Source organism: Populus euphratica, unplaced genomic scaffold (genome assembly GCF_000495115.2).
Source record: "Populus euphratica unplaced genomic scaffold, PopEup_1.0 scaffold27.1, whole genome shotgun sequence".
NCBI classification, from domain to species: Eukaryota; Viridiplantae; Streptophyta; class Magnoliopsida; order Malpighiales; family Salicaceae; genus Populus; species Populus euphratica.
This window is the reverse complement of record NW_011499899.1, coordinates 1,256,254-1,280,038: the sequence shown is the minus strand read 5'-3', so window position 1 is coordinate 1,280,038 and position 23,785 is coordinate 1,256,254. Positions and strand designations below refer to the sequence as shown.

The following is a 23,785-nucleotide window of genomic DNA, read 5'->3' as shown; positions in this document are numbered from 1 at the left end:
TGAAAATTTTTCACCGTATGGTTGCCCCGCCTACCATTAGCAGAAATTCTCCGCCTACTGTGACAAAATTGAATTATTTTTTTTGTTTTATTATATATAATAATATTTATTTATAGGGGTAAAATTAAAAACTCAAATCAGTATTATAAAAAGCTTTTTAACCGCTAAAAATCAATTTTAATTATAAAAAAAATCTTTATACGGGTATCAACTCGGTGGACCGGGTTTTTTTACCAAAAATAACAGTTTTGACCAAAAACAGCCTGAAACTCATTTTTCATCGCGGTCGACATGGTGGGACCCGTAATGACCCAGTGGACTAGGTTTTAACCGAAAATAACGGTTTTGACCCAAAACGGCCCGAAACTCTTTTTTATCCCGGTCGACATGGTGGAACCCATATTGACCCGGTGGACTCGGTTTTGACCAAAAATGATTGTTTTGACTCGAAATGGCCCAAAACTCATTTTTCATCCCGATCGACATGGTTTAACCCGTATTGACCTGGTGGACTCGGTTTTGACCGAAAATAACGGTTTTAACCCGAAACGGCCTGAAACTCATTTTTTATCCCAGTCGGCATTGTTTAACCCGTATTAACCCGGTGGACTCGGGTTTGACCAAAAATGATGTTTTTTGACCCGAAAAGGCCCGAAACTCATTTTTCATCGCGGTCGATATGGTGGGACTCGTATTGACTCGATGGACTCAGTTTTGACCGAAAATGATGTTTTTGACCTGAAACGACCCGAAAATCATTTTTCATCGCGGTCGACATGGTGGAACTCGTATTGACTAAAAAATGCATTTTTAAGTACTAATCAATCTGCAAGTTGATCGCACTCGAAACGGCCCGAAACTCATTTTTTTATCCCGGTCGGCATCGTTTAACCCGTATTGACCTGGTAGACTCGATTTTGATCGAAAGATGCGGTTGACTTGAGAAAATATATTTTAAACTCTTTTTTTATTTATATTTTTTTATGAATAATAAAATAAAATAACATTCAAGAAAATTTTAGTGAATCCAAAATTGGGTTACAACAATGATATTCAAACATGAATATTTTAACATGTTGTTAACTTTAATTTTATTATAAGAACATATAAATATTAAATATTTAACATGCTGATTATTTCAAAATCTTTATCATTATATAAATACTCATTATTTGGAGGACTTAAGAAAATAATTATTTACCACTCAAACTTGTAAACTATTTTTACTAGACCTTTACACCTTCTAGTAATATTATATATACATCCTAAGTATAAAACTAATTTAAAAAAAATAAAAAAAAAGTTAATAATACATATATATTTTGCATGCTTTAATACGAAATCAAGAGTGGTTGTGTGATATGTATAGAATTGAAAGAAAACTTACTTGTGATGTGAAAATTCATTTTTTTGCTCCTAAATCAATTATTTTAGTTCCACTATAATTACTAAAACAAATGTGATATTTCATAGAATAAATATTTATATAAATCTTATCAAGTTAATGTAGAGAGTCCAAGATGGGAGAAGAGAAAAGGAGAACTATATTCTTTCAACCATAAACTCTTCTTTTCATATGGGTTATATCCCTATATATATAAATAGAGGAAGCAGTTACTTCCTTTGGTAACTCCTTTAAATACTTTGGCCAAGTTCATCCCTTATGGGTGGATCAGACCTAACCTAATAACTAGCATCTATCACTTGCCCATGGAGGACCGAATCTATCCAATACATTACATTTCAAACATGCACAAGAATTTCATACTTAATGAACGAACCGTGTTACCTAAAGCATACCGTGAACAAAACTCTAATATATAAACCTAATACAGACCATATAGGAGACATCAACCTTATATTTAGTTATTCCTTAAAGTGTAGTAGTATACCCCAAGCATATTTTTATCACATAACTGAATATAATTCAATCTCTCGAGAATTTTATACTCAATCCATCCTTACAATTACAAGTATTCTAAATCATATCAAATTTATTCAATTGATATGATCTCGGCTAGTAAATACAAGTAATAGGTGTAAAACTAAAATTATTTTTTCTTCCACATTCATATCAATCATATCTGAATTAACTTGCTTTTCTAATAGTATTCATTTAAGTTGAATCATTCAATGACCATAGAATATACTCTTAAAGTAGTGATCATTTATACATCACCTCTTGCTATAATTAAAAGTCACAAAGGGTAAGATGTTGAGATCTTAGATATGATCTCCAAGACTCACATAATAAAGAAGCAGGGATTCATTCTTTATTCTTGTAATGGTCTTTAGCACATATAATATGAAATACATGTTATAGTAAAGCTTACTCTTTCCTTTTCTAAAGACAGATTGCATGTCATTGCTCTTCTTGTTAAAAGAAATAAATCATACAAGTCTTAGACTTATTGCTGAAAATAATGACTTTAAATTAAAAATTCTCATTTCTCTTTGTCATTAGTAGCAAATGAATAATTTCATACTTGGCTTCCATTAAAATAGACACATGAATTGTAGGAATTCATTCATTTCAATTCTTTTATTTAAGAATGTTATCTTGGTCCCAACCAAGGTAACATTTTAATAATTACTTCGAGTTAAAATTGCTTAATGTGCCTAAGTTGCTTATTAAATATTAAAACTCAATTAGTCTCATCTTTACTCACCTTACAAATGTTTAAGGTGATTGTTTATGTGAGTGAGTCAATCTAAGTTTATCGACATACTTTAACAAATTATATTATACGATACTTGATATATTCCATAAAATAAATAATGAATAAAATGTTATTTTAATGGTGTTTATTCATTACCCAATCATTGTAAGCCTTTATATGATCTTTAAGACTATTTATATTAGTAATTACATTATACATAGGCCAACAAATCTCACATGTCTAAAGATGCATCCTTTGCTATTGATTTTATAAGTGGATCTGCAAATATAAAATTTATAGAAATGTGTTTTAAGATGACGTCATGTTCAATAATTGCTTCTCTAATATAGTGAGATCTCATCTTGATGTGGTGTGGTCTTTCCATGGTATTTTGAACCTTTAACCATAGCTATTATAGTAGTGTTATCATAGTAAATTGTCACTAGGTTTGATACTGGTTTAAAAATTTTCAAATGATATAGAAAAATTTTTAACCAAACAACATCTTGTGTCGTTTTGGAATAAGCTACAAACTCAACCTCCATAGTACATAAGGTTATGCAGGATTGTTTCTTTCTCCTTTATCGTATTAAACTATCATTAAGCTAGAAAACATATCTCAAAGCTGATTTCGATTGGTCGACATCTCATCTCCAATCAGTATCATAGTAACCAATCAATCATAAGTTTTCTTTCCTTACTAACATAGCATGTAATTTGAAGTTTCTTTTATATATCGTAGAATCTTTTTTACTGTCATCCAGTATTTCTAACTAGGGTTTGAAAGATATCGGCTAACCAATCCAACGACACAATATATATTAAGATGTGTGCATATCATTCCATACATGAAACCACTAATGGCACTGGCATCTTTTTAATATAAATCTCTTGAGTTAAACCCAAAAGTCTTTTAACACGAAATCTCTTGAGTTAAACCCAAAAGTCTTTAAACACAATCTCTTATGATTTTAATGCCAAGAACATAGTTCAGCTTACCCATATCTTTCATTTCAAAGTTTGATGATAATCGTCTTTTAGTAGTATGAATTATCTATTTGTTATTTCTAGCTATTAAGATGTCTTTAACATATAAGAAAGATTTTATAAAATAATTGTTAGAATGTTTCAAATACACGCAATGCTTTTCTTCCATCATTGCAAAACCATCCTTAAGGATAGCTTGATAAAACTTGACGTTCCATTTCCTAAAACTTGCTTAAAACCATAAATGAATCTTTTAAGCTTGCAAAATTTGTGCTCTTATCCTTTAGTCTCAAATTATAAAGGCTAATCCATATAAATCTTCTCATTTAGTTCTCCATTAAAAAATGTATTTCTAACTTCCATTTGGTATAAATCTAGGTTCATATGTGAGACTATAGCTAAAATAAGGCGAACTGAAGTAATTCTCACAATTGATGTGTTGTAACCCAATTTTGGATTCACTAAGATTTTCTCAAATGTTATTTTATTTTATTATTCATAAAAAATCTAAAAAAAATTAAGAAAGAAGTTTAAAATTTAAAAATATATTTTTCTCAAGTCAACCGCATCTTTTCATAAAAACCAATTACACCGGGTCAATATGAGTCAAACCTTGTCGACCAAATTAAAAAATGAGTTTCGGGTGAAACCCGTCATTTTTTATCAAAATCGATTTCATTGAGTCAATACTGGTCAAACTATATCGACTAGGGTAAAAAATGAGTTTCAGGTCATTTCGGGTTAAAACCATCATTTTCGGTCAAAACCGATTTCACTAGATTAATACGGGTCAAACCATATCGGTCAGGGTAAAAAATGAGTTCTTAGGCTGTTTCGGGTTAAAACTGTCACTTTCTATCAAAACAGAGTCTACCGGGTCAATATGGGTCCAACTATGTTGACCGGGATAAAAAAAATAAGTTTCAGGTCATTTTGGGTGAAAACTATTATTTTTGGTCAAAAACTCGGTCCATCGAGTTGATACCTATAAAAAGTTTTTTTAGTGTTTCAACATAATTTTTGGTAATTAAAATTGATTTTTAGCGGTTGAAACGAGCTTTTTCTAATACTAATTTGAGTTTTTAGTTTTACCCCTATAAATATTTATTATTATATATAATGAAACAAAATCAATAATACAAAATTTTTGTCATATTAGTTGTAGCAATTATACCGATGGTAGGCGAGGCAGTTATAACAATGAAATTTTTCTTTACAGAAAATTGTGCCACCATCATGAGATTTTCATGTCCCCTCATCGTTGGCTATAAATAGCCAATGAAAATTCACTATATATTTTTCTCAAGTCAACCGCATCTTTTCATAAAAACCAATTACACCGGGTCAATATGAGTCAAACCTTGTCGACCAAATTAAAAAATGAGTTTCGGGTGAAACCCGTCATTTTTTATCAAAATCGATTTCATTGAGTCAATACTGGTCAAACTATATCGACTAGGGTAAAAAATGAGTTTCAGGTCATTTCGGGTTAAAACCATCATTTTCGGTCAAAACCGATTTCACCAGATTAATACGGGTCAAACCATATCGGTCAGGGTAAAAAATGAGTTCTTAGGCTGTTTCGGGTTAAAACTGTCACTTTCTATCAAAACAGAGTCTACCGGGTCAATATGGGTCCAGCTATGTTGACCAGGATAAAAAAATAAGTTTCAGGTCATTTTGGGTGAAAACTATTATTTTTGGTCAAAAACTCGGTCCATCGAGTTGATACCTATAAAAAGTTTTTTTAGTGTTTCAACATAATTTTTGGTAATTAAAATTGATTTTTAGCGGTTGAAACGAGCTTTTTCTAATACTAATTTGAGTTTTTAGTTTTACCCCTATAAATATTTATTATTATATATAATGAAACAAAATCAATAATACAAAATTTTTGTCATATTAGTTGTAGCAATTATACCGATGGTAGGCGAGGCAGTTATAACAATGAAATTTTTCTTTACAGAAAATTGTGCCACCATCATGAGATTTTCATGTCCCCTCATCGTTGGCTATAAATAGCCAATGAAAATTCACTAGAAGAGGAGAGAAAAAAAGAGACGGGGAAAAGAAAGAAAAAGGTATAGATTTTAGTTACTATTCAGGTTTTCTTTTACTTTCTTTATACGCAAGTAAGATATTGATTTAAAAAATAATAATTAGAAAAATATCAAAAATATCATAACCGTTAGATCTAATAGTGTTTAGTTCTGGACCTTTGATTTACTATGATACAATAGGATTATCACACTGAATTAAAACTCAAATTCATCTCAGCCTTTAAACTAATATGCCCTTCAATCAGTTAAAACCATCATTTTCGGTCAAAACCGATTTCACCAGATTAATACGGGTCAAACCATATCGGTCAGGGTAAAAAATGAGTTCTTAGGCTGTTTCGGGTTAAAACTGTCACTTTCTATCAAAACAGAGTCTACCGGGTCAATATGGGTCCAGCTATGTTGACCAGGATTTGTTGTGTCATGTCATCCGGCTTACCAAGCATTTGGTGTCCTGCGCCACACCAGATCAAAGATTAGCCCATCCGGACCGTCTGATCAACTTGTTGATCAAGCCAATCACAGCCGAAGGATCAATTCATCTGCGATCCAATGGTTTAAAACCTTCAGCTGTACCAGTGTACCATACTAAAGTTTACACCGTAGCAAAACCTCAAACTCTCTCTCCCCTCTTGCCGACGATTCTCTCTCTCTCTCATCCGATCTTCCACTTTCAGCCGTGTAAAGTCTCTGAATCACCACAGAAAGCTTAATCGCCTCTTATAAAGTAAAACCCAGGCAGTTTTCATCTCTCTCTCCACCTCATATGGCTAGAAAAAGGTTGCGACTTCTTTGACCACCCGGAGTTTCGAACTATCGATTCTCCTTCATAAGCCATCAAAGGCCATCGAAACCACCATCATCAGAATTCTCTCCATCATATCTACCAAAATCAACCATTCTTTGCTAGAAATCTTGCCAAAAAATTTTAATGCCTCCAACAGTGACTACGCGTGAACTACACATGCCACCAAGGGCATTTTCATAATTTTCTAAGAAATTCAAAGGTATTTTAGTCTTTTACCTATATGGTGGCACTCAGGTAATTTTTTATGATTTCTAATGGTATTTTTTATATTTTTATATATAAGTGTTTGTAAATTTTCTTGCATGTTGTAAACAACAAAAATATATAAAAAAATATAAGATGAATAACTTTCTTGCATGTTGTAAACAACAAAAATATAAAAAAAATATAAGATGAATAACTACGCGAGTCCAACACCCATCTTATCATGTCATCATTCGTAGGTCCAAAGCCTAATTCTCAGGTATGGTTATACCCATTTCTCAATGATATCAAAATAATTTTTGTTTTATAAGATAAATATTGTTTGTCGACACGTCTCTTTTTTTATAAAAGGATCGATGTCAAAAAATTTAAATACCAAATATGGATTATGTCTATTATTTCTTTTTAGTAACTCATATATAACTCTCCTTTTTAAGGTTAAACATTAATATTTTAGATGAGTCTTCTATTTTTATAGATTTATGCCATTCATTTTTTTTTTACACGTCTCCTACAAACATTGTTTCTCGACACCCCTCTTTTCTTTACAAAAAAAGACCGATGTCAAAAGTTTAAATACAAAATATAGATTATGTCCATTGTTTTTTTTTTCTGGTAACTCAGATGTAACTCTTCTTTTAGGGTTAAACGTCGATATTTTAGACGAGTCTCTTATTTTTAGGGAATAATGTCATTTTTTGACGTGTCTTCTATTTTTAGGAACCGACGTTAACCATCTTTAAAAAACAAATTGCAAATAATTTCAAAATATAATAGCATTTAAATCAAATAAAAAAAACACAAAGTAAGGGTAACCTTTCTCTTCAAAGGATGTTTTAAGGGTGGTATCTACCTTTCCTTAATCATGACTAACCCAAATCTACCTTCCCTTAATCATGACTAACCCAATACCTCAATCTCTGGGATCAGTGTCTAATTTGGGATTTCTAGTTCCCTCAAATTACTAGATGACGACTCCAATAAAATCTTCACTTCCCCTAATCAAGAAAAATCTTTTTTTGTTAAATAAACAAAGAGTGGAGCCATCGTCCGACGTCATGTAGCGATAGTGAGAATGTATCATCATAATCAATTTTCTCTTCTTGAGTATAGCCTTTCACAACTACTCGTACCTTATATCATTTGATTAACTCATTCGTCTTATGTTTATTTTTAAGAACCCATTTATTTTCAATGGATCTTCATCTTGACAATAAATCGACCAAATCTCAGGCTTGATTAATTTTCATCAACTCCATTTCTTCTTTCATGGCTTTAATTCATTATCTTGCTTTAGGATTAGACAAAGCATGACTAATTATTTTTTGTTCTTCATCATCTTATAAAGCAATCATAAGCACTTCCCCCTCAATCTCAAATCAACAATAAGAAATTGGTTCACGAATGCTTTTACGAGGTTGAGATTGCTCATAATCTTGCTCCATGAGAGTATGAATAGAAAAATGTCACTCCAATTGTTTCTAGAAGGATTAAGAATTGCTTATAAATCCTCTACTAAATGGCTTATTACACCATAAGAATTGCTTATAAATCCTCTACTAAATGTATTATTACACCATAGTCTAGATTTTTCATTTCATATAATTCAAAATCTTTATTAACCTTACCTATCATTGAAAAATTCTTTTCTAAGAATACAACTTCATGTGATTCAATATCCGTCACTCTTCTATCACCTTTTTAACCAATAAATACAAATCCTTTGAAATGTTTAGAATATCTTATAAGCTTACACTTCCTCCCTTTAAGGCTAAGTTTTCCATATTCATGAGAATTATTGTGAATATAAGTTGCACATCCTCCTGGATGCAAACAACATAGATTAGGTTTATCATTGTTTCATAATTCATACGGGGTGGATGAGACAAATTTAAAAGACACATGATTAAGTATGTAGGCAGCAGTTAACAATGCATCTCCCCAAAAGAAAATTAGTAAGTTAGCATGCGTGATCCATATCAAATAAGGTCTTATTTCTCCTTTCTGGTACACCATTTTATTGTAGAGTATAAGGTATAGTTAGTTGTCTAGCTATACCTTTTTCATCATAAAAATTTTTAAATTGTTCAAATAGGTATTCATGTCCTTGATTAGTTCTTAAGGCTTTGATCTTGATGCTTAGTTTATTCTCCACCAGATTGATATATTGAATGAAGCAATCCAATTCTTTAAACTTATATAAGATCGAATAAACATGACCAAATTATGTAAAATCATTTATAAATATGATGAAATAATTTCCTTTATGTCTTGCCCTCACATTTATTGGGTTATAAATGTCTGAATGAATAAGCTATAATGGACTATTGGCTCTTTTAGCTTTGTCAAATGATAATCTAGTTGCTTTTCTAGTAAGGCAATACTTATTAATAAGCAATCTCTTTTTGGTAAGTGATCATAAAATATCAGCTCTTGATAATTTATGTAATTGATCTTGCCCAATGTGTCATAATCTAGCATGCCAAGTTATGATATCACTATTATTAGTAGTGTTGGAATTTTGAATAACATAAATTGAAGCATCATCATTAACAAATACATTAACGGTGTTTAACACCATAAAAATATTTAATACAAAACTAGAACCATAAAAAATATTATCAACAACCAACAAACACAATATTAAACCTCAATTATAGCAAAGCAAGAACAAGCACAAGAATTCATCGAACTTCTGGAGCGTAGAGTAAATCATAAAGATAAAGTTTATGACACCCCCTCGTTAATCCAGTTTGCAGGTATTGATCCCAGGCACAACAGTGGAAGCATTATTTCTCATGTGTATGTATCTATTTTCCTTTGAAATTCGATAAAATTTCATAAAGGTTGTTTGATCCCTTTTTATGTTGTTGGTTACTCCAAAGTCTACAGTCCAAAAAAGAATATATTCAACAATCATTAAACAACTACTAAAGTATAAGTTAAAGGAAAGACTGTGGTTAAATATTATATTTGACTCAATCTCTAAATTTAATTTTTTTCAAACCTAAAAAGGAAAAAAAAAAAGAATGAGTGCAAATGTAGAGGAGATTACATAGGAAAGAAATGAAAAAAATATAATATTCAAGTGATAATAATTCTCTAAATTCAGGTATTTGAAGTTTTTAAATTTTGGAGGAGAAAATGTGTTTCTCAAATTGAAATCTCTTTTTTTATTTATGCATTTTTTGTTTTGATGAAATTAATTTCTTTTATTAACAACATCATTTTTTAATAAAAATTCAAGTTATTTAAAATAAATATTCATAAAAATATCAAAAATTTAAATTAAGGGGTGAAGAAATTTATTTCATGGTGGCAAAACTCCCATCTCATTATTAATTTATATTTTTTCATTAAAATTCTTTTTTTTAATTATTAGAATGTTTATTTGCACAAAAACTTCCTGGGATCTAAAAAGCAAGTTCCAAACACAAAAATAAATAAAAACCAATATCTTTATAAAAATCATTTAATGTATAAAAAAATCAAGTATAATTAATCCATTAAAATCATACAAAAACAACAATAAAAATAATTTTATTCTCGTTCAATATTCATGTGCAATTTTTATTTTATTTTTTAAAATTTAATATATATTAGCTTCATATATAATTATTACAAATATAACATTAAAAGCTTTAATCTTATAAAGTATGGCATAAGCGGATATATTTTTTAAATAGCACTATAATTATTAATTTAAATAAGAATTTATTTAAAATTCTAAAAAAATAAATTTGTAGGCCTAAGAGGTCAGGTTTAAATGCATGCAATGACTATGCAATATGGGCTTGGATTACGCTCACATTTAATATTTTTATTTTTAGCTAAATATTAAAAGTTATGGTAGATAGTGTATCATTCGTTGTAATAATTTTCCAATCATCTGTCAAAAACTCAAGGTTGAGTTTTTTGACATATAAAGGTTAATTTTCAACTCTTTTTACTAGAAAATGCTTTTATAAACATCCTAAAACCTAAATTGTGGGTTTCTAAATTATGGGTCTTGATCTCCTTTTTTCTTCTTTGTTTTCTTTTTTGGTGGCATGGTTGATGAATTCTTTCTCCTCTAAATTTTTCTATGACTTTTTGTTTCATCTCTCATAACCCATGGACTTAAACTTGATACAAATAAAGTTTGAGGGCTATAATATAAAAATATAAAACTCTAGGAACTAAATTGAAAAAACTCCAAGAATCAAAGTGAACTTATGACATTAAACACCCCTACGACGACGTCTACAATGCATGTGGGTGGTAGGGGTCCAGTGAAAAGCCTTCCTTCCTTAATTGGTATATTTTATAATCATTCATAACTTGCTTTATCCTTCTTTAAAATTAAAAAAAAAAATTATTCATAACTTGCTTTATCTTAATTGGTATATTTTATAATTATTCATAATTGGTAAATCTCACCTATTATAAGATCTTAAAATATTCAGAGGGTAAAAAAAATAGGTTGACACGCATGTTTATGTGGTAAGAAAATACTTATTTAAGATGACGTTTTATATTTAAATTGGCTTCTTGAAAATGCTATAAAATATCTCCTTTTTTTTCTAATAATAATAATTATTATTATTATGTATTGCAGGTCAATTTCCTTTTCCTTTTCTGTATATGAAAATCCTCTCTCTCTTTTGTCATTTTCATTTTTATGATATAATAATTATGTATTATTGTAGGTCAATTTCTCTAGAAGAATTAGATGCAATATTTTGTGTGCGCAAATTTGTTTCAATTGATGTGTCGCAATCGCAAATGTCATATTCCACTAGTTAGCATATATTAGGTAATCCTACCAACAAAGGCTCTAGTCTAATTCCATTATAATGATGGTATTTCCATATTTGAAAGCTATTATATCGAGATGAAACATAGGTATTTCCATATTTGAAAGCTATTATATCTAGATGAACCATATCAAATTTATATATATATATAAATGAATGATCATACTATAGGTTTATGTACTTCGCTTTTATCTTAGGCATAGGCAAGATATTTTTGGTACAATGTGATAATAGAATTTATTTAGATATATGTCCGCGTTATTCTAAGGAGCTATTTTAAAAAAAAATATATATATATATGATTTTTAGATATTATAAGTGCCTTTTAAAAGAGGAAAAAAAATCTACAATTTAAATTAGAGACCTAACAAGATCAAATAAATTAGTTTTATTTTAATTAAAAGATAAAAAAGAAAAAAAGCAACTAAATGATCCAAATTCTTTATAAAAAAATCATGATAACTAAAAAAAATCAAAAGGAGAATTTTCGGCCAATTAAATATGGAATGAACAAATTGTGTAAAAAATGATAAAAAAAAATATATTCAAGTCAACCCATGTTAGTATTACAGGTATATAACCTGGATAATAAATGACAAATCAATTCAAGTTAATATGTTAAACATGTGGCTTAAATCGGAATAACCTAATAGAAAAAAAATCAAAGAAAATCAAGAAAAACAATCTCAAGTAATGAAATAAAAAAAAAAGCCAAACAAAAGATGTTAATCCACATTATAGTTTTAAACTTGTGATCAAGGTCATTAAATTAAAAATATCATATATGAATAAAATATAAAGCTCAATCTCTAACCAATAAAATATTGAAAGACAAAATTAGTAAAAAACAAATATAAAAAAAAATAACAATTAAAAAACAAGGACCAAAATTGAAATAAAAAATAAATATATGGATGAAATTTAGATAGAAGGGTGAAATTGAAAAGAAAAATTACTTTAACAATAAGACCAAAAAATAAAAAGAATGAGGATCAATTGAAAAAAAATACATATCATACAAAAGAATGAGGATCAAATTAAAAAAAATACATATCATAAATTTTCATTGAAAAATGAAGTTAAAAACAAATAAAATAGTACAAAAGGGTCAATAAAAAAATAAAAAAAATATTAATAAATAAGAGAACAACACTGAAATTTTAAATGACCATTATAAATTTCAAGAATATAAAAAAAAAAAGATATGTCAGCAACAATTTCCCTAACCATCGCCACCACACTTTCAAAAAGACATTGCAATGATTTCACTCAAATGATAGTAAGATGTTTTTGACCGTCAAGAGACACCATATGCATTTAGAAGGTTACATTTGTATGTCATGTGCCAACTATTTTTTTATTTTATTAATATTTTATATTTATTAAAAAATCAGATTATTTTATTTAACATGGTAATAACAAAAAAAAAAATAGTAGGTTGGATAGATAAAAAAATGGAAACAAGTTTTAATTTTTTAAGGATAATTAAATTATTTTACTCTTTTAAATAATTGAAAAAACTAAAAAACTTCTAAATACCAATTTTAATGATTTTAATTTTAAAAATAATTAACTTATTTTATTGTGTTTTTTAAAAAACAAAATGATAATTCTATCCCTGATCAATTTGATAATAATAAATAAATTATAAAAACAAAATATCTCCAATATCAAAATCATTGGGTTTTCATGAGAAGGAAAAAAAATTATACTATGATGGTGAATAATAAAACATATTTATGGCCATAATGTTTTTTTTTATTAAGATTGATAGTTTTCTAAACTAAATCAATTTTTATAATAATAAAATTTTCTTGTGAACATGATTATATCTTAATCATGTAAAATATTATATCCATATGCGATTATTACGCTTTTTATGTGTTAGGACCATTCTCTTCATTAACTTGTGGGATCCCAACAAATACTTATCTCTTTATTATAAACTTTAGTGGTCATCGTGTTCTTTGAATAGAAGATAATATTCTTAAAAATATAATGCAATATTTCTTTAGTATTTTTTTTCTCTTGAAATATATATATATATATATATATATATAATGTAAAAATAAACTACTATATATATATAATTTTTTTAAAAAAGTACCATGGGGTAATTATAAGATGTCTTAGATTGTACCATCAGAATCTTGTGACTTGTTAAGTACTCTGAAATTTTGAGGGTACAAAGCAAGCTTCCATGTCATTCAAAGCTTAGGAAAAACTGCTTGCTTGGCAAGAAATAATTGGTTGTACAGAATAATGGTGGGCCTATATATATCCCTCTCAAAAGTCCAAGTGTTAAGTAACCCAACTATTCCTTCTCATAAATCCTAGCCTTGTCACCGTGTACAGAAAGAAAGAACAGTGGGGTTAAAGAGAGAGAAATCACAGCACAAGAAACTGCAAGAGAGAAAGAAAGTGAGAAACGAGAGCAAGAAAGAGGGAAATAGACTGATGAATCACCCAAAGCATAATTCTTAGTTCTTTCCACTCGTAAATCCTATCTGATCATTCCTTCCTTTCGTTCTTGTTCTTTTTTTTTTCATTTTTTTCTTTTTTATGGCTGAAGCTGGAGTTCTTGAAACTATGCCACGTACAATGACAAAGGAAACAGAGTTAAAGAAAGAATTGGAGAAACTAGTAAAGACAATTCTTGTCGAGGAGGATTATAGATTGGAGGTTACTGATGAGGCCACGAGGATTTTGAGTGTCTTGAAAGAATTGAAATTCAAGAAACCTTCGAAGGTGGTGGATAATATAGTTATCCCTGAAGAATTTATATGTCCCATTTCAAAGGAGATAATGAATGACCCTGTTGTCCTGGCTACTGGACAGGTTAGACCAAGAAAATTTGTCTTCCTTACTTTATTTATGCATTTGGGATTTCTTTTCCTATATTTCTTTTGGATTTTGAGAGTCGTATGAAGTTGAATTGTTATTGGTTTGGATGCTATTCGAATGTGCATGCAAGAAATTCTTTATCTCTGGAGATTTATTTTAAGGGTTTAATACTAAATGTGATATTGGAATTTGAGTGTAATAGATTTTTCAAGTATTCTGCACATACGGATTCTTTTTTGGGTTCTGCTTCAAAATTGCTGAGGCTTTGGATTTGCATGATTTTATTTTGATGGAATTTCTACAAGTACTGAAATTTTTCAAACAGTGGAGTTGGTTCTTGTTTTCTTTTCTTCTTTGGTTTTTTGTATATTTGATTTCAGTTAACAAATTTATTGGAATTAGCAATTGCAGCGTCTAATGTAGGAAAAAGAAAGAAATTTACGGGCGAAAATCTGGTTGGTTATTGATCATTGTCTGCATCCATGATTTTGAGATAAGAGCTAAAGGAAACTCAGTTTTGATTCTTTATACAGCCTTGATAATTTTAGTTAAACCGTTTGCCATCGTTTTCCATATTAGAGATAACTTAGTCTGATGGCAAATTAATTTTCGATAGAGGCCTCAAAGACTAGGACTAGGAATTGAACCCTGCTCTCGAGCATTAATGAACCTGTCACCAACAAAGTGAAGATGCTCTTGTGCTATGACTGATTTGTATTTGTGATAGTGACCTTGCAGAAGTAGAAAGAGGAATGTACATGTCCATGTTCATTTTACTTGAATTTCTGTGGTAAAGTAGCTGGTTTCATATTTGTTCTATGATTTGACGGCTACCGAGTTACTCATTTACTAAAATATTTGATGGTTTCTAGACTTACGATCGACCATTCATCCAGAGATTGCTAAATGAAGGGCACAGAACATGTCCCCAGACCCAGCAAGTCATTTCTCGTACTTTCCTGACTCCTAATCATTTGGTGCAAGAAATGATTTCAAAGTGGCGCAAGGAGCGTGGAATTGAGCAACCAAAGCCCTTAGTTGATGATGGTGTGCATACTGATGCTGACAGAGTCTGTTTGAAGTCACTGCTTGAAAAGATGTCCTCTTCCCTTTCTGATAAAAAAGAAGCTGCAAAAGAGCTTCGGCTTCTAACTAAAAGGAAGCCATCATTTCGGGCCCTTTTCAGTGACTCAACGGATGCCATTCCTCAATTGCTCAATCCACTATCACCAGGCAGAGCTAACACTCACCCCGATCTGCAAGAAGATTTGATTACAACAATTTTCAACCTCTCCATTCATGAAAATAATAAGCGGCTATTTGCAGAAAATCCACATGTCATCCCTCTGCTTGTTGAATCTGTAAGATCTGGAACCACTGAAACAAGAAGCAATGCTGCTGCCGCTCTCTTCTCCTTATCAGCCCTAGATTCAAACAAGCTCATTATCGGAAAATCTGGTGCTCTCAAACCTCTAATAGACCTTTTAGAAGAAGGGCATCCACCGGCAATGAGGGATGCTGCATTGGCAATATTCAACCTTTGTCTTGTCCTTGAGAATAAAGTCAGGGCTGTCCAAGAAGGGGCAGTCAGGGTAATCCTAAAAAAGATAATGGATTGCATCCTTGTTGATGAGTTGTTGGCTACTCTTGCAGTACTTACCAGCCAACAGGAGGCTGTTGAGGAAATGGGCCTACTTGGTGCGGTGCCTTGCTTAATTGACATTATGAGGGAGAGTAGTTCTGAACGCAACAAGGAGAATTGTGCTGCGATTTTACATACAATCTGTCTAAATGACCGCACTAAATGGCCGGCCGTCATGGAAGAGGAAAAGGCCAATGCTACACTTTCGATACTTGCTGAGCATGGGACTTCAAGAGCCAAGAGGAAAGCTAATGGCATCCTCAAGATACTGAATAGAGCTGCTTCAATCACACATACTCTATGACGAAATAAATCGCTTGGTCCGAAGATATTGCCAATTAGTTCTTGTACATGCTGCCTTCCTTCACTCTCTCATTGTACAGACCGATAGTTAGCTCATTTACTGTAAAAAGTTCAGTGTCTGTACATTTTTCCTATCCTGTCACATGAGTTCAGCGTCATTTACTGGAAAGTTTTGGCCCATCTAAGGGTAACACATGAGCAAAGATCATATGGAGTTTAACCCCAAACATGATGAATGAATATACAATAGTCATGCTGGTAAGTTCTTACATCCTGTCTTTATCTTCAATTTGTTTACTCTGAATTCTTCAATTTGTTTTCCCGTCTTCACTTGAAACCAGGTGTAATTCACACTTGGGGGGCAGGGCCAACTGATTGGAAAGTGATTCGCAGAGACTGGCTAGTTAGTGATTGCAGTGGTAGGGTCTAAATTGTTCCTTCACCACCACCTTTTAGAGTGTCGGCAGCAATGCCATATAACCTAACAAAACATTTCTTTTGCTGGATGATTTTGGTTTTAAGCGGCGGCTTAAGTATTAAAATTAGGACAAAATTTGGACGGTGCTATAGGATTCAAGAGCAGGGATAGATAGTAAAAAGGGTTGGGGGAATATCCAGCATCTTCATGTTTGGCTGACTGGTTATTCCACTTTCTGTTATTTACTAGTTTTCCTCCCATGATGCAGAGTTTTAAAACCTGCCAGCCGGTGGTCAACCCGGCTTAAGCCTGGAGTCATGGATTTTACACTCAGCTAAGTTTTAAACTCCAATCAACCAGATCTTGAATCATCGAACAAGCTAGGCCAGATTTTACAACTATACCGGACAATTTTTGAAGTGAATTGCACTAGGTAAACATCTTTTCGTATACTGTAAAAAGAATCTCTGCAAGGAATAATCTTCTTGCAGTATCCCTTACATTAGGTAGATTAGGTAGATGTGAGGAGGACTTTACCGGCCTTTTTTCTACCACCATGTCTTGCTTCTAGACATTCTCAGGGGGGGGAGAGAGAAAGAGGTGGAGGTGGCAAATATTCCAAAAACATTACTAGCTGTCTACCAGCAAAACTAAATTGTCAAGCCGAGTTTGACTAATAATTGCAGTCATGAGTATTTGCTAGAAATTTGTTTTAAGAACATGTCTCTAACGGGTATATTTAAAATCAAATTAAAAACGGTGTACATTTACTTTTGAAGTTAAAATCTTATTGAAAATTTATTATCCAATAAAAATTCTTAACAAACTAGATTAATGATTAAACTTTAATTCAAGTTTGAAGTTGCCTCCTAAATTATTAAACTAGTTTGCATAAAAATAAATGTATATACTAAAAAAACTAGTTACTAAAGCATTAGGATTTTTCATGCAATTTGTATATACTATATTTTTATTTGTTAAATTATTTATTTTTTTCTTTGTGATTATTATTACTGTTTTAGAAAGATTTCAAAAATTATTTTAAGTATAAGAGCAAGAAGTTGGGAGTTGAAAACCATATATTAATGATGAGGAGAAAAAATAACAATAAATTATCTTCTCGAAAGTCTCCAAAACAAAATTTAGAATATCTAAAAAAAAATTGTTGTGAAAAAAGAAAATTACTAATAAATTTAATGAAAAGTGTTTTATCTATAATGATACAAGACATTGAGTTAAGGACTGTAGAAATAAAGCACATTAAAAATATTATATTAAAGATGACTTTTAAAAGAAATTATTTGATGAAAATAAATATATTTATAATAATATTTTTATTTAAAATAAATATAATGATTATAAGATGAGATTAATAATAAGAGTAATTTATTTTACATGTGATATGTGCCATGACGTACAAGTACATGCTATAATTAGAAATAAGTATAGTGATAAAACTATAGCTCTTTTCATCTCAAAAACTAATTTATTTATAGTCTATTTCTGGAGGCATAATATCAACGTGTAAAGTACATTCATTGCTGCCCAGGTGATCCCCAAGCACTAGCTAGTGACAGTCATAAGCTGCCCATGGACAGACCTTTTCCACCAGTTTCCCATCTGTCTGTCGCCCTTTTGAAACCCTAATGTGTTGAATTGTTTATTTTATTTAATGTTTAACATGTGATTAACTTTTAAACCATGATGAATTTATGTTTGGTTTGATTGATATGTGAATTTATTATTGTTGTTTTTTATTGGGTATGTCTATTGATTTTTTTTTTTTTGTAATTCAAAATCAACTTAGGAGTTGTAAATACTATTTAGGTTACCTTTTAGATGTTGCATTAAATGTAAAAAATTTATAATATTAATATTGATGTAGTGTATATGTATTTTTGAATTCTTGCTTGATGATTTGTATTTTTCTCATACATCAAAGTCAGCTAAAAATTTATAAATTTTAATTAGGTTTTTTCTTGGATGTCATATTAATTATAAATGAGTCCAGTATATAAATATTTATTTTTGTTTTGTAACCATTTTTTAATTTGATATAATTCATATTTCTCTCCTAACTTAAAATTAGTTTTGAAATTGTAAATCCTAATTATTATTTTTTTTGAATGTGCATTAATATAAATTAGTCGACTTTGTATATAAATATTTATTCTTTTTATTCTTGCACTTTTTCAATTTGATATTGCTGGAACCTTCATCATTACTCCAATTAGTCTAAGAATTATAAATTTTAATTGGCTTATTCCTCGAATAGCTAATCAAGGGTAAAAGAGTTGATTCTATATCGATAATAAATAAATTTGGGTTAGATTGACATGATTCTATTCAAGTCTATTATTATTTTTGTATTTTAAAAGCACTTTTAAAAAAATTAATTTTTTTTTCTTTATTTCAAATTAATTAAAAATAAATTTATTATTTCTTACTTATTATTATGATGAAAAAAGTGTCCGTTATAACATGATAAAAGGTAAGTTATGCTTTTAATGGTTTCTCACACATTAATATATATCAAGTGATGTATAGAACAATACTTATAATAAAAGATTATATATACGAATAATAAATATGGTTGTTTCTTTAAAAATTAAAAAAAAAACTAATTTTTCTAAAACACTAGAGTTATTTATGGATAAAATAAACACAACTATAAGAACTTGAGAAAACATCTAGGTATAAAACTATAGGAGTAATATTATCTTAAATTACATAAAAAATTTGAATAATTTAAGATATTGTGTTCACTATTTAACCAAATAAATCTAATAATATGTTAATAAGAAAAATTCAAAATGAAAAGTTATCTATCATGATTTAGTAACCCTACAAATCATTATTTTTCTACTTATCTTAGAAAATTTATATACTAGTTAGACAATTTTCAATTTTCATTCACACAAGAAACGATTAGAAATTTATTTAAAAAACATGGTTAATAAAAATATTTCAAGTTAAATTAAAAGTGAAATTTAACAACAGTATTTTAATACAAAACATTAACTTAATTATAATTTTAATATGAAATTCATCATAGAAATTTATTGAAATCATTTGTTTACACCAAAAGATAAATAATAAAATATTAAGAATAAATTATTGATACTTGACAAGCATATTTTATATTATCTTAGTATAATTATAAGAAACAAGTGTGTTGCATGTATATAAATATAATACAATTCAATTAATTATATGCTTAACATGGATACTAATTAGTTTTGTTTTAAACTCTATTACAAGTTTATACTCTTTTACCTTATTATATAAAATTACATTAAATCTAAACTAAACAATTGTAATCTCTAATTTATCACCAACAATTTCAATTTCATTTCACTATTTAGCAGCCATAATTAATACATCAAGGAATCTTCAACTTCAATTTCAACTAGCCAGGTGGAACTGTGTAATTTTATGCTTAGTTCTTGCTTCGTAATTCATTAAAGAGTCGATTTTTTTGGCCATCAGAGTTAACTTGCAATGTGTTATGGATTTCATTGGGCTATGGATAGTAACAATATTTACACAATCAACATAATCTGCAGAATCGAATAATGGGATTTGATTGGCTTTCAACATTTGTGGGATGAAACTAAATGGAATTTAGTGCACTATCTCACTGAGAAAATGCCAATTTGCTAATGGACATCCAAACCTGCATTATTGTACCGTACCAGCTCCCGACGTGTGGTAAACCTGTTGATGGTTTTACATCTGCCGGGATCTACATTTTGTAGTGACTTCAGACATGATTGTTAGATGCCAAAGGCTGTGTCTCTCTCGAGTTAAATGGATGTGTTTGGACAGTAGCAGGCAAGTATTAACTGTGACTATTTGGATAGTGTCGAGGACATGTTTTATATTATTTTATATTTTAGAAATATTTTGAAAAAAAATAAATTTTATTTATTTTTTAAATTTCAAATTAATATTTTTTTTGTATTTTCAGATTAATATTTTAATGTATTGATATCAAAAATAATATATATATATATAAATAATTTAGATGTATTTACAAACAAAAAAGCATTTTAAAAAGCAATTATTATTATACGTCCAAAAACTATGAACACGTAAGAGAACAGTTCTTTTGAGTTTAAAAAGCATTACCTTAAGAATTATGCAATTTTATCAAATTTTGACAGTTATTCGTCGCTTAATGTATGGTTTTCTTAATAATGAAAGGCCCAAATGATCATTAGCAGTAATATCTATCTTCCTGATCCATTTTACTCTCATCTGCCAGAAGAAATGGACTTCGGCTTCTGTCACCTGATAGCCAGACTCCAAAAATTATTTTCACGCATTTCAGGCAAAATCCACTTCAACAAGGAACGACGCACTTCACGTTTCTCGAAGTTACACTGTCCATTTCCACCTGTAATTTTTTAAAACCAAAAGGTTGACCTGATCACCTCTTAATTTCAACAAGATAGAATTACAACAGGTGACTGATGTAGCTTCACAAGATAAAAGCAAGTTTGGTGTCATGGATTCAATGAAATTTACCTTTTTTTAGCTCCTTTCCCACTCCCATCTGGAAAAGTTCAGAAGATAAAGACCCCCTGTAACTTTCTTGTGCGGCACTTCTCTTCACATGGAAGCTCTTGCATGTATATTTTATGGCCATGCTGCCTGCTCGGACGCCTCAAAATTCAACTAAACAATCAATTTCCCGGTGTCCAAGTTTAGGTCTGGAATGTTGAAATGGCGCCCGGCCCCATCAAGAAGCTTTTGCAAAAGACACCTTTTCTCCTCATTCTTAAAAGACTTCTCCTCTGTGACATGCTTTCACAAGTCAATGGCTCAGGAAAAATAGAAAAGATAATAGGTGCGTTTAATAAAATAATTTAAGAAATATATGCATCAATGAATGTAAAAACAATTTTTGATGCTAAAAAAAATTGAGTCAATAAATTGAGACAAGATGAATATTAAGATACTGACACTGCATCATGTAGGGAGCTTTTCAAATTTTTCTTGTTTTTTTTAAATTATAAAGCATTAAAATTATTTTTTTATAAGAAAAGTAATTACTTCTACTATATACAAAAAAATATTGTCAGCATGATTCCTTCTTTTATTATTAACATACTTTTTCCAAAAGAACATTTCATGGGTTTTTATTCCGGTAACAATAACAAGCCATTTGAATCATCGAAAAATAAATCTAGGTAATTTGAAATAAGAAAAAAAAAAGTTTCTATCTAGATCTCATTTATTTGTTGAAAAAATATTATTTTTTTCTTAAAGTGGTTTTTTTTAAAAAAAATAGAGTTTTGAAAAGTGAATTAGTTTTTTGATATTTGATATTATCATAAAAATAAATTAGAAAAGATTTTTCAGTATTTATCTAAGTCATTAAAAATTAGGTAGAAAATAACTTATTAATATTTTAATTTTTTAAAATTTTATTAAAAAATAAGGACTAAATATTATAAGTAAAAAAGTTGGAGCGTGAAATTAAAAAAATAATATAATTTTATATATTATTTCAAATAAAATAATAAAGATCAAGTCGGACAAATAAAAAAATTAAAAGATGATGAAATTAAAAAAAATTACAATTTCATAAATTATTTAAAATAAAAATAAATAACAATAAAAAAATAGAGATAAAATATAATAGATAAAAATTTTCAATAAAAAGAATAATAAGAGAAAAATAAATAAATAATAAAAAGAATGAGAACCAAAATTTATATAAAAATCAAATTTTAAAAAATAAAACTGAAATAAAAAATATTTAAAAATATATATATAGCAATCAAAATATTAAGGATTGAATTTAATATAATTAGCAAATAACAAGATATTTTTGAATTTTTCACAACTTATAAAATGTATTTTTCACCCAAAATAAAAGGAAAACATTTTTCTAAAAGTCAAATTAAGTTTTTTTTTTTGCTTGAAAAGTATTTTTTAGTAATTAATTTTTTAAAAATAAACAAATATATGAAAGCTTCAAAAATAATTTTTTTAAAAATATTTTTTCATAAAACAAATATAACTTTAATTAAAACCACACTGTCTAATATGTGTTCTTAATCGTTGAAATATGAGACAACAAATAAAATCATAGAGGAAAAATAAATATTAATTTTTTGAATAACATTCTATTTTATATATATATCAACCATTGAAAAAAAGTGAAAGAAACTCAACAAAAAAAATATTGGCAATAACTATAATGACCTGGACTTCTAAAAATTGCATTAGCAGGGCGCTTAGAATAATTAATGAAATGATTAAAAAAAAAGAAGCAAGAATCTTATTCCAAAATAAATGTTAAATTGATTGATATATAATAGAATAACATCTCAAATACAATAATATTTATTCAATTATAATTAATTCTTATTAAACTTTAAGAAAAAAATAAAATATAATAATCATGAAGAGCATAACAAAAACCAACACCTGCTAATATCATTAAAAAGATATTATAATCTCACTCAAACACAAATTCAAAAATAATCCTATCTATTTTATTTAAATGAAATTTAAGGAAAATAAAATATAAATATAAATATAAACCTTAAAAAAAAGTTCACGAGGCTGCCTATATTGGGCTTGCTTATAGCCCAAAAAAATGGACAAGCACACATAGGCCTACAAAGACATGCTTATGCACCCGACCCATTTTCTTTCTATTTTTTAAAAATTATCCTGTTATCTTCTCTCTTTTTTTAAACAACACAAGGAACGTGTCGTTTATCATCTCGTCTACACTGATAAACAACACGTCGTTTCTAGTTTCAATATTAGCCACCTCAGATATAGGAATGAGATTTGAATTTTGTTTTTAAGAAAATATAACCATCAAGATCATCATCAGTTGGGATATCGAGTGCCTGTAAGCCCATCGCCTGCATTCACTTAGCTTTCTTTTATAATGTAAACTCAATAAATTATTACAGCGCAATTCTCTTTCCTTTATATAGAACTGCATCATTGCCGGAAAAAGCAGAGGGAAGGAGTATACCTAATCATTCCATCGTCAGTGAAGCCTAACTTTCAGAAATTAAAACTGTAGCCAAAC

At 29.2% G+C, this 23,785-nt stretch overlaps 1 protein-coding gene across 1 annotated transcript; it reads left to right on the top strand.

Annotated features, from left to right (window-relative positions):
• Positions 1 to 13,844: 13,844 nt before the first annotated feature.
• LOC105132567 (U-box domain-containing protein 9-like) lies at positions 13,845 to 16,573 on the top strand. Its single transcript, XM_011036139.1, has 2 exons — positions 13,845 to 14,353; positions 15,232 to 16,573. The coding sequence occupies exons 1-2, from the start codon at positions 14,078 to 14,080 to the stop codon at positions 16,303 to 16,305; spliced, it is 1,350 nt and encodes a 449-aa protein (XP_011034441.1). The 5' UTR covers positions 13,845 to 14,077; the 3' UTR covers positions 16,306 to 16,573.
• The last annotated feature ends 7,212 nt before the right edge of the window (positions 16,574 to 23,785 follow it).

Bases quoted from the DNA above. Each gene is read 5' to 3' on its own strand.
- LOC105132567 (XM_011036139.1), top strand. From the start codon at position 14,078: ATGGCTGAAGCTGGAGTTCTTGAAACTATGCCACGTACAATGACAAAG. The intron at 14,354-15,231 runs GTTAGACCAAGA...GATGGTTTCTAG, and splicing joins TTGTCCTGGCTACTGGACAG to ACTTACGATCGACCATTCAT.